The following is a 12,465-nucleotide window of genomic DNA, read 5'->3' as shown; positions in this document are numbered from 1 at the left end:
CCCACTTCGGTTCATCTTTTACATGGAAATTATCTTGTGTTTGCACGAACAGCTAACTCTTCAAAAAGAAAAAAACATTGATAAAAGACTGCACCTTCATATTCAGGGAAAGTGTGTTTGATACAACAACAATTACAAATAAGATGGTAATAAATCTTGAATGGTGACAGCACCCATACCCGCAGGGAGGTCACAGAGCGTCACGAAGACCCAGCAAGCAGGGCAGGCCTGGACCCAGCGACGGAGAAGCTGCTGGGCTTCCCGCGGCCAATCCCACCACCTGGGCTTCACACCAGCTCCAGCCCCAATCCCAACTTCCTGCTAACGTGCACCATGGTAGGCTCAAGGAGTTCAATCCTTGACATCCACGGAGAAAACCCAGATGGAGTTCTGGAAGCCTGGCCTGTGCCTGGTCCACTCCAGCTGTGCGGGAGAGAGAAGGGAGCAGCAGATAGAAAAATCTTTCTCTGCCTGTCAGTGCCTGCCTGTTTATGTCTATCTTTTAAATACGAAATAAATATAAAAAATTACCAGCCAAATCAAACATGCAACAATGTTTGGAATAAATATGTCCAGTATCTTAAAATTAGGACTGTCAGTACAAAGGGTATATTCTACAAAGCAACTTTGTTTACTTGTCTAATGTCCAATTCTTCATGCTATCCCAGTCCACAACTTTGGTCCACATGCAAAGAAACAATCTAGGCCAAAAGACGGGCAGGCAGATTGTGAACTAACCATCACTAACAACCTGAGGCCAGGAGGAAGGAGTTCAGGGAGAGCAGTGAGACACACGAGCTTACGGGAGCAGCGGCGCTCGTCACGGTAACGCCAGAAGAGTATCCTCAGATGGAATGTTCTGAGCATACGAAAAACATCAATGTACGAAAAATGTCAACCAATGCACAGAAATACCACTGTCTGAACAGTTTTAAGATACCAGACAGCACTACATAAATAATAAATTAGACAGCCATAACTTTTATTCACAGCTACTTCAATGAAATGAAACATGACTATCATTCTTAAGTTCCCTGAAAATTTGCTCAATTGTTTTGAAAAAAAAAAAATTCAAAATATAGCAAAAGAAGCTGTTCTGTTATCCTCACCACAAACCGATTCTGACCAAGTCATCCACGTGCAGGCTTCTTGAGTAACGCCAAAACACACATTCAAAACGTTATCTTCACAGAACCTACGCATCTTTTAAAACCTCTATCACTGCTCAAAATGCTTAACATATCAAAATAAAGCTTTATACTAAGATATTTCAACGGTTATCTCTAATGCTGTAATAAAAAGTAGATAAAATTTTTTATCTGTAGTTTCATTTTACTCCTTTTCTTCTCCCTAAATGTATGTTAACAAAAAAAACCCACAAATGATCTAGACAAAAGCTTTTAACTCAACACATAATTGCAAGAAAATTACAATAATTGTACCAATTAAAATAATCTTGAATGAACAGTATGTCATCGTAATGTTCCTATGGCATCTAGAGGGATCTACTTAATTAGCTGGGATTGCTTTCCAGTGTTAGTATCAAATGTCATTTGTTAAAAGTTGAACAATTTAGAAAATAATTTAACAAACCAATTTTACCAAACATCAAGAACCAACATTTTCTTTTTCAGCTGAATAAAGCAAGCAGATGTGTCATCAAATTGCTATAAAAATAAATGAGGCTTTTTACAGATTAAAAAAATAAATTTTATGACTAGCATTAAAAATACTATTTTCTGATTGTTTTTACCAAATCAGACTTCTTTAATAAAGTAAATGAATATCAATTATATACTGCTGCTTTTTTGTCAGCTGTAAATAAAACTTTTTATTATTCAAATGTCAAGTAATAGCACCAAAGAACCCAACTGTGGTGAACTAAAAAGGATCGCTCGTCTACTCCAACACATGCCAATGTCGGGCTTTTCAATAGTTTGATCAAACAGTTTGTCATCTTGTAGTTTCCATTCCAAGTCATGTTAAGTCACGTTCTTACAAATTTTCAAGAGTTCTTGCTCCAGTGCCTTTTCTCTTCCTTGGACTAGCAAGCAGTGTAGACACACAAGGCATACTGTCACTCAAGGGAACAGCACCTGCGGGCCACCTGAAACCAACCCTCGCACGGATGGCAAGCCCAGTGAGCAGCGTAGACCAGAGCAATGGACAACAGTTACCATGTCCTCCTGAAGCCTGCAATATAGAACACTTCATGTTTACTTAAAGTATTCTCCTATAAAAGCTAATTATTTGGGTGCTGGTGCTACAGTTCAACCGGCTATTCCTCTGCCTCGCAGCGCTGATATGCCCTAAGGACTGCTCCACTTCCCACCCAGCTCCCAGCCTGTGGCCTGGGAAAGCATTGGAGAACAGGCCAAAGCCTGGGGACATGCACCCACGTGGGAGACCCAGAAGAAGCTCCTGGCTCCTGGCTTCAGATCGGCTCAGCCTGGGGAGTGAGTTGCCATGTTATCAGGAGACCAAACTGGAGGAAAGGTACATGGGTGCTCTTGGCACTCTCATTCGGACAGCTTTTCAATAAGCGGACAGCTTTTCAATAAGCGTGAAAGTATTTTCAAATAGAAAAGTTAAATATGCAAGCTCCTCCTGAAAAACCATGATTTTGTACGTGTGCCTGTCTTCACCCACCTTCCTGGCCAGCCCCTGCATCCCACACAAGTGTGAAGACCAGCTACACACACTGTGACTCCTACAAACAACCAGCCTCAAGACGCGCTGATCAAGAGTCACCAGGAGGAGACAGGCCACTCACAGGGCCGCAGGAAAGTCCTGGGCCCTTCTTGCCCCAATTTCTTCCAGAACATCAAACGGTTAGATGGCCAGTGTCTACAGCAAGGCCTACACGCAGCCAGTGCTTAACAAAACTCAAATACAGGGTTGTCTGCGGGGCCTTTCAACTCTCTGGTTTATTCCGGCATCCCTCCTTGTCCTGCTTTCCTTTCTCCTCCCCACTGCTTTCCAGAACAAGCAGGGCCGACCCTGGAACTCCCGTGCCCAGTCCCCAGCGACACACTGCACTGTGACCCAGTGTGCAGGGTGGGGCGGCAGCTGGCTGCAGCCCCACCCCAGACCCACCCCAGAGGCACCCCAAAGGCAGACATGCACCAGCTACCTGACTGTCCCTTAAAGAAATGAACAAGGCCCAAGGCGGTAACTTTATGTTAAACAGGGAAAACTGATGTTTTCATTGAAGTTGCAGAAAAGCCATACAGACTGTTAGGATTAATGAGAATAATTTGTATTATGTCTCTTAAATGACAAACACACTAACATGCTAACATCAGTTTCTTAGGTACCTCTGACAGTGCTGTAGCTCGGACAGGCCTGCGCACTCTGGGACGTGTGGAGACACCTGTGTGTGAACGTGGATGCGGGCCGACGTGCCCCACCCCCTGCCAGTGCCAACACTGCTCCCAGCCCGCGGCCTCCCATCCCGGACTGCAGGAGGCTAATGTGCAAACCAGGGATAACAACACAGCTGTGAGTGACAGTTCAACACCGTGGGCCACAACAGCACCAGCACAGACAGTGCACGCAGCAGGACAGACCGGCTCCATAAGAGCTGGAGGACAGCGGGACAATCCTGGAACTGTCCGAACCTCAGCCCTCCTTGTTTCGAGCCACGCACACCACCTCTCTTCGACCTGTGGCAATTCCAGGGGTACTAACGCATCTGCTGACCCCGAGGGAGAAAGGGGAAGGCATCATGGGAAAATCAATTCCACGAAATCCACAACCATGTTCCGAGAGAACCGCACTACACTCCATGACACCAGCCTGGCAGCAGGAGAGCCCGGGGGTCTAACGCGGCCTCCAGCGACTCCAGCCGTTCCTTACAGCCTCTCTTCATGCTACTTGAAGGCTTCCCTACTTCAAACCCAGTTGGCCTCCTAAATAAAAGCTTATCTTTTTCTTAGACATTTTTATTTACAAGCAAAAAACAGCAACAAAAAATTTTCATGAATAAATGAGACCAAAGACCTACCACTTATGACTAACAGGGCTTTCGGTCTAAGCGTGCCATGTGAAGAACAAACCCCACCACACTGATACAAATCACTCTGAAAAGGTAGTCACTGAACAGTAACCGTGCTCTCCAAGTAAGCGTTCAGAATTACACAGCACCTGTGCTGCGCTATACATGTTTATTCAGGAAATCAGATTTCATTTTTAACTACACATACTCAAGACCAGATGAAATCGTACCCAGTCTCCACAGGTCAGTGGGAGTGGGCCGCAGCAGGCATCGGGGCATCTCCTTACCACACAAGCAGCAGAGCCCAGGAAGAGCTCGAGTGTGCACACCAACCAACAGCCATCCCCAAGACTGAGCCCAGCGCTTAGCCAGAAGTTAAAACCCATACATGGAAAGCTGACATGCCCAAGGGAAGAACCACCTGCCTTAGCATGTGAACTAAGTGATAAATACACTGTTAGACTTAACATTTCATTTAAACATTTGGGAAATGAACCAGCAGATGGAAGAAGCTTTCTGTGTCACTCAGCCTTTCAAAGACATAAAGACATCTTAAAAAACAATAAATTCAACCCAAGGTTAAAGCAGAAAGCTCCAGATACCTTTCGTATATGGTTTTCAGCGTCATCTGATCAGGCACCCCTTCAGTTTCTTCCAAATAGAGAATGAGCCAGGACGTCCGGTAGGGCCACTGCTCCGTCAGGTTGATCCAGCTGGCAAGTCTGTCCCAGTTGAAACTGATTTGATTGGCTCTCAGTAATCGGCCTTGATGAAGAGAGAGCATTTCAAAATTCATAGATGCGTAACTGCATAGTGAAATATGTAGTAGAGTTGCAAATAATTTCCCTCTAACCTTCAAAATTTTGTCATTTTAAGTCATACCAATAGAAATTCAAATCTAGTATTGATGTGGCATCCAAAATCTGAAGACCTACATTATAAAGCTTCTGGGGCTCAAACAACTGTTCAGTTCAAGGTCAAGTTTCTATTTGGCTTGTTACTGATGAGCTACACTACCTTCCTCCTACACATTCAGGCACAAATCAGAACCTCACTGTCACAGGGCTCAACACCGCCTACAATGACACAAATCGTCCACTCGCCCTGACGAGCCCTAGGCCTCTCCAGTACTGTCAGCTGGGACCCTCCAACCAGGGATGTTCAGCCAGGGGGGTCTTACAAATACTCCCAAATCCACAAAGCTCCAAACTCGGAACCACCTCTGGTTCCAATTAAATGAGGATTCTCCAGCCGTGCTGACTTCAACCGACACCCTGAACCAACACGAAGTTAGACACAGCTACTTGCTGCTGAAATTAGACGTGCTGTGCCAAGGGTCAAGCTCGCTCTCTACCAGTCACCTGTCACAGAAACGATGTTCAGCAGCCTCCGCATGGTCTGAGGACTGATGTCACTGAACCAGTCCTCAGTGACCAGCAGCTTCGTGAGGTCGAAGGACATCTGCCGGGTGATGGTCCGCTGCATCTGCCGCCTCCGGTAAGTGTCCTGCAATGGCAATGGTGATGACAATGAACTCACACCCCACGCCTGAGAACCTGAGGCTTGGTAAGCTGTTACTGAACGCTTTCAACAAAATATCCAAAATTGCAGACACAGAGGAAGACGAAACAGCACTAAAGCATTACTGTCACCATGTGAGGCCGACAAGTTAAGAGCAGTTAGAAATGTCAGTGCCGGGCCGGGCGCCGTGGCCTAGCAGCTAAAGTTCTCGCCTTGAACGCCCCGGGATCCCATATGGGCGCCGGTTCTAATCCCGGCAGCCCAACCAGCTCCCTGCTTGTGGCCTGGGAAAGCAGTCGAGGACGGCCCAATGCATTGGGACCCTGCACCCGTGTGGGAGACCTGGAAGAGGTTCCAGGTTCCCGGCTTTGGATCGGCACAGCACCGGCTGTTGCAGTCACTTGGGGAATGAATCATCGGAAGCAAGATCTTCCTCTCTGTCTCTCCTCCTCTGTGTATATCTGACTTTGTAATAAAATAAATAAATCTTAAAAAAAAAAAAGAAAGAAATGTCAGTGCCAAGTGCCGTGACTTGGCTCCAAACACGCTCTGCATGACATCAGTGTAACCACAGAAAGCTCAGTGCCTTTAATATTCCAGCTAGGTAGACTGTGTAAACAGTACTCTACCCAAACTCTACGTAGGCTTTGGGTTTCCAGAAACCCTAAAATAAAGTGGACAAACCCTGCCTGCTTTTCTGGACGCAGCATTTGATTTTCAAGTTATGTAACAATGTATGGCCACTATGTCAAAAGCATAAGCTACTCTGTCTTCACATCGCCATCACAGGCATCTTTTCAAAAGTTATTTAAAAAGCAGAAAGCAACAGAGATGTACACACAGCTCTTCCACCTGCTGGTTCACAGTCCAGGCTGAGTCAGCTGGGCCAGGCTGGGCCAGGCTAGACCAGGCTGAGCTGGGCTGGACCGGGCTGGGTGGGTTAAGGAATTCCATCCCATAACAGGAGGCACAGCCAAAACAAGTGCGGGGGCCCCTTCTCGGGTCCTGAAGCAAGGGAAAGGTGAAGGCATCTGTGGGCTGCCCGAGACATTCCCCCAGGAAAGAAACCTAGCATGGCAAATCCTACACTCCTCTGAACGTAATGCTGTCAACTGCCATTCAGGACGGGTGTTTGGGGCAGCACTTCAGATGCCACTCGGCAAGTCCACACTCCCTCTGGGAGTGCCCGAGTTCAGGCCCCAGCCCCACTCGATCCTAGTGTCCTGCTAATGTGCACCCTGGGTGGCAGCAGGTAATGGCTCACATGGGAGACCACACCGAGTTCTGGGCTTCCGGTTTGGGCCTGGTCCACCCCAGCGAGGCAAATATTTGGGGAGTAAACCAGCAGATGGAAGATCTCTCTGTAGCTGTCTCTTTCTGCAGTTTCACTTTAAAAAAAAAAAAAAGATAGTAAACAGTTTTAAACTGTCATTCATCATATCAACTTTGTATTTACAATTATAAAATCAAATTTTACTAAAGATACCTTTTTTGAAAAATTTATCTGAAAGGCACAGAGACTGACCAACAGCATAAGCTCTTCCAGTGGCCTTGTTCACTCCCCAAACGCCCCCGTGGCCAGGCCGGTGCAGGCCAGTCAGGAGCCTGGGAACGCAACAGGTACCCGAGTGGCCAGGACAGCAGGCACCTGAGGCCTCCCGGGGTACACACTGGCAGGAAGCTGGAGTCAGAGTAGGGCTGGGACTCGAACCCAGGCACACCAATACGGGATACGTCACCTGTACCTGCTGAGCCAAACATCAGCCCTGGCACACAGTTCTTAAGAAATAAAATATCCAAAGTCAGTGATAGCAAAGCAGAAAAAAAGATAATGCCAATGCTATTCCAAGGTAGTTGTCACTGAGCAGCACAATCCTAACCCCCCAGCAGGTGGCTTCACCTACCTTACCTACCTGAACACACACCGACAGGCTGGCAGACAACCAGCATGTTAGAAGAGAAACAAGGAAGCCGGGAAGGGCACCAGATCATCAGAGGGATGCACACTCTGAATCCTACTCACCGAGGAGTGAGGAGAGCTGACAGGAGGACCATGCTGGGACTCCCAGTGCACGCCGGGACTCACCACAGCACAACAAACTCCCAGGGCAAACCATTTTTTCCCTATGGCTGTGGTAGCACCAGGCGCAGACAGGATGTGATGTGGATGGGCTGCAGACTCTCCCCTTGGGGATGCCCACTCACTCAGCCTGGGGCCGGGCAGCACGTGGACTGAAGACAGGCTGGGAGGGCTGGGACTCCCACACACCATGAGGCTGCTATGGCCCCATGAGCAGGCATTCCCTGCAACCTGAAGCTGGAGGGAAACTCAGTAATGCTTATTTGACAAGTTCATGTAATCCTAACACTGATCAGATGGCATTGCCTTAATTTTACCTGAATAACTGCAATGCATACGTGTAGCTCCAGGGACTGGAGCTCTGTGGCGGGTTAAGCTACCGCAGGCAATGAAGGCACCCCACACCAAGAGTGCTGTTTTGAGTCCTGGCTGCTCCATTTCCAGTCTAGTGCCTTGCTAATACTCCAGGCAAGGAGGCAAAGAACCTACGCACCATCACCCTTTTGGGAGAGCTGGATGGAATTCCTGGCTCCTGACTTCAGCCTGGCCCTGCGCGAGGCTGGTCATCTAGGGAATACACCAGCAGACAGAAGCTCTCTCTCTCCTCTCCCCATCTCTGTCACTCTGCCTTTCAAATAAACACATAAAATAATAAAATAAACCTTAAATAAAAAAATACCACTCAAATCACACAGCATTTTACCCGTCTATTGAGGGCGGTCTTGCTGCCGAGTTTTGTCAGCTCTCCAAGGCTGTTCTGTGAAACTCTTCTGTCAATATCTTCTTGCATCCCTTAAAGAATGGATCAAGAGAGCACCATTTGCACTACAATTCTGTTGTATACAACAGTTCAACAAAAACAAAATACCGGGAATGTTTCAAATTACACTGCAGATCAGCTACTTCAAACCGACAGCAAGGTGGGAGCCTGGTCTTTACCTGTGGGGTCCAGACACGGAATGTCCCCATTTGTTGTTGAGTTCACAAGGAACTTCCTGGCACTGCTGAGGCCACGACTGTTGAGGAAGACAGGCAAATGAACGATGTTGCGCATGTAGTCGTGTCCATTGATGTTGGAGTCACGGAGCACGCTATTGAGGTTCTGGTTAATTGCCTTGATAATGATATGCGGGTCACTTGCAAAAATGGCAATGAATGGGCCTTTTGAAAACAGAACTCGGACCTGTGACAGAAGCAATGATTAGCTGTGGCATAAAATTTAAATTATTTGAAATAGGGAGATGTCCCCCCAAAATGTGTGCTCCCCTGTGGGGACCATAAGGTGCTACTTTTCTTTAATCAAACTGCATTCCAAATGAAAACAACGTTTATTAATGATTCGATCTGAATCTACAGCCACCTGCCAGTGCCAAAACCTACACACTATACCTTCCTTAAGACATCGACAAGTTGTAGAAGAGCACAGGGCAGGAGAGCAAGGTTCTGGCCGCATGGGCCTCTGCCCCAGGCATGGAGCCCTGCTTGGAACCGCCCTCGGGAGAGCCACCCATGCATGCACTGTCACAGAAACTGCTGGCGGCTCTCAGAGTCTCACCCCACAACATCCAGGAAATACTTCGCTGCTTTGTCCACGCTGCCATTCAGCTAAAATTACTTAAATCTCTTTGTGACAAAACATTTACTCTTGCTATGTTTCCACATTTACAAAAAGTTTTTAAAGGCATAATCACAGGAGAGACAAGTAAAATTCAGATCAGAAAGGCCAGCTCCCCACTCTGCAGTATCTGAGGTTGGGCACCCTCTGCTGGCCACACAGCAGCCAGGCCAGCTCTCCTCTCTGCAGTATCTGAAGCTGGGCACCCTATGCTGGCCGCAGAGCAGCCAGGCCAGCTCTCCTCTCTGCAGTATCTGAAGCTGGGCACCCTCTGCTGGCCGCACAGCAGCCAGGCCAGCTCCCCACTCTGCAGTATCTGAAGCTGGGCACCCTCTGCTGGCCGCACAGCAGCCAGGCCAGCTCTCCTCTCTGCAGTATCTGAAGCTGGGCACCCTCTGCTGGCCGCACAGCAGCCAGGCCAGCTCCCCACTCTGCAGTATCTGAAGCTGGGCACCCTCTGCTGGCCGCACAGCAGCAGGCGGGAGTTCCAAGATTCAAACGCACCGTGTCCAGCATCTGGAGGACCTTGTCCTGCTCACACGCGTCCAAGCCATCAATGATCACCACAAGCCTCGTCTGATTCTGCGTGAAGCTGTCGATGGTTTTCGCCATCCTGGCCATCAATTCCACTTCCCACTTGAGAACCTGCAAAGAGAAGCATGCAGAAAGCCCCAAGATGAGAAAGCCATCCAGCAGGAAGGGAACGAAACTGCAGTCCATCTCTGCTGTGACTCCACTCCCGGCTGCAGCGGCTGCATTGCAGCCCACAAAGGGACTGCACCGCAGCTCCCAGGACGTGGTGGCACCCACATCTCAAAGCACAAACCGTACTCAGCGACTTGCCACGTGTCAGGTTCCTGGATATGAATGACAATGTGAAGGCCTAACGCTCTGACAGGGTCCTTGTTCCAAGTAGGGGCTGCAGATCGCTACAAAGGCCCTTTTAGTTTACAAGGACATTCCCATTTTACAGGCACTGGTGGTTCAATTCACTATCTTCTCTTCCAACACATCTGCTTACTTTACTCAAGCTCTAGAGGAGCCTATACTAACAGGTAATAACCTACTACCTGTGGAAAAATCTGCTCACACTCTTGAGCATTCTTTAAAAGTATATTTTATAAAACATGCTATTGTCACAACATATTTTTCATTTCAAACATGTATTTCCACATGAAGAAATCTGGACTAAAACTAGAAGTAACTGTGGATACGTTATTACTGTGAAGTGCATGTATAACCTCTGAAAGAGACAGCACCACTTGGAAGTGGAATGACTGCTTGAAACTGAGTTCTGATTTGTTAGAACAGTGTACGGCAAACTCTAGAGTGACCACTAAAAAACCTGAAAACAAGGGATAATTAATATGCTAAAAAAGATCAGAAAACAAAATCTTATCAAAATCTTTCATTCAATCCACAAAAGGCACAGAAATAAAGCACAAGAGCAACAAAGAGAAACAGCGAGAAAACAAGAGTACTGGGCATGGCAGGTCCCACTCCATCTAGAGTAAACACCACCCAGGAAGTGAGCAGTCTAAACACATTAACGCATAGTAACTGTCAGAACGGCTCTGACTGTAGGCTGCCTACAAGAAACCCACTTCAAATACAAAGACAGAGATAGATTAAACATAAATAGATGAGAAAGATACGCCACACTAACATCAACCAATAGAGTAGGAATAGTTACATTATTTTCAGAAGGACTTTGAAGAAGTTCTAGATAGGCCCTGTGTATATTTCACACTAAGACTCTAACCAAGGACATATAGATGGCAGATAAACACATGCAGGATGCTCCACACTATGTATCACCAACAAAATGCAATCCAATGGGTGCTGCAGCCCAGCCCAGGCATGCCCAATTCACACTCGGCCCTCACATACCACAGGGGGAACTGCAGCCTGGTCAGAGCGACCCCCAGTAACCCCCCACTGGACTAGCCCCCCAGCTCTGGTTCCTGTGCCTGCCAGCATGTGCGGTGAATTGATTTGCCCCATATCCCATTGGGATCTCATATATAATTGGGTATTGAAGCCTAACTCAGCCCAACCGGCTCCATCCTCCAGCCCACACTCATGCCAGTGGCTGCTACTGCCTGTCTAACCAGGCCCGCCCCAGTCCTGGTTTTCATGCTCACCAATGGGAGTTGCAGCCAATCAGAGAGGTGCCCACTCCCTGCCCCGGATACTGCACTCCCCAGGTGGTTCTACAGTCTAGCTTGACAGGACTTTCCTCCAGTCCCAGCACTTGCCAGTTGATGCTGCAGCAAAGCCCAACCTGACTGCCCTTATTCTGGCTCATGCCTGTACCAGTGGATGTAACTGGATACCCCAGCCTGGCTCTATCCCTAACCCAGTTACCATGTATGCCAACAGGTGTTGTAGGCCTGCCCAGCCTGTCTGCTCCCAGTTCCAGCTCTCACACTCTCCAGCCTGAGCAGTGGCCCAGCAGCGCAGTCCCCACTACTCCCCTACCAGGCTCACCCTCTTGCCCCAGTCTCACGTGTGCTGGTAGGTGCATGGGTCTAGTCTAATGTAGCCTGTCTCACCTCAGCATTTGCTGGTGGGTGCTACAGCCTAGCCCAGCCTGATCTGCCCCTGTTCCAGCTTGCACTGGCTGGGGCTGCTGCCCAACCCGGTGCAGTTAGTCCCCAGTCCCAGCCCTAATGTGAACTGGCTGGTGAGGCGGCCAGACCTAGCTTGTCCCACACCCAATCCCGCTTCTCAGATCTGCCAGTGGGTGTCATGAACTGGTCCAGCCAGGCCCGCCCCTATGCCTGAGCCACACGTATGCCGGCAGGTACTGTAACCTGGTCTGCTCTGAGACGCTCCTTGCTTTGGAGACTGCACCCAACAAAGTAGTTTCCCAAGTTCCTCTATCAAGTCTCCTCTCAGTGGCAGATCTTGCACATTGATGGGTCCTTAGTCCGGACTGACTTAGTCCACCTCCTGTCCTGGCAGGAACAGTGGTCTTGCCCAACTGGACCATACCCAACCTGGTTCTTTATTGTTGCATGTTACAGCCCAGCCAGTCCTGGTCCATGCCCCAACACAGTTCTCACGTGACCCAGTGGGAGCCAAAACCTAGCCCAGTCAGTCCTACACCCACTCTGGCTCTCACAAGCACCAACAGATGCTGGAGTGTAATCCAGTCTAGCGGGCCCCAGACCCTGCCCAAACCCATGTCCAGGGAGACTGTAGCCATGTCAAGTCAGAACACCACCCCCATTCTGGCTCTCGAGTTCA

At 48.4% G+C, this 12,465-nt stretch overlaps 1 protein-coding gene across 2 annotated transcripts in view; it reads right to left on the bottom strand.

The window, feature by feature from the left end:
- The window catches only part of KIDINS220 (kinase D interacting substrate 220), an 82,659-nt gene that overhangs the window by 40,718 nt on the left and 29,476 nt on the right, over positions 1-12,465 (bottom strand). For both annotated transcript variants that reach the window (XM_036498028.2, XM_004582590.2), the window contains exons 17-21: positions 9,718-9,858; positions 8,538-8,781; positions 8,302-8,390; positions 5,359-5,503; positions 4,600-4,762 (exon numbers count right to left, since the gene is read on the bottom strand). In XM_036498028.2, coding sequence (XP_036353921.2) covers positions 4,600-4,762; positions 5,359-5,503; positions 8,302-8,390; positions 8,538-8,781; positions 9,718-9,858 — 782 coding nt within the window. The remainder of the gene's footprint in view (positions 1-4,599; positions 4,763-5,358; positions 5,504-8,301; positions 8,391-8,537; positions 8,782-9,717; positions 9,859-12,465) is intronic.

This window comes from Ochotona princeps, chromosome 8, assembly GCF_030435755.1.
Source record: "Ochotona princeps isolate mOchPri1 chromosome 8, mOchPri1.hap1, whole genome shotgun sequence".
Taxonomy (NCBI): Eukaryota; Metazoa; Chordata; class Mammalia; order Lagomorpha; family Ochotonidae; genus Ochotona; species Ochotona princeps.
This window is presented reverse-complemented; position numbering and strand designations above follow the sequence as displayed.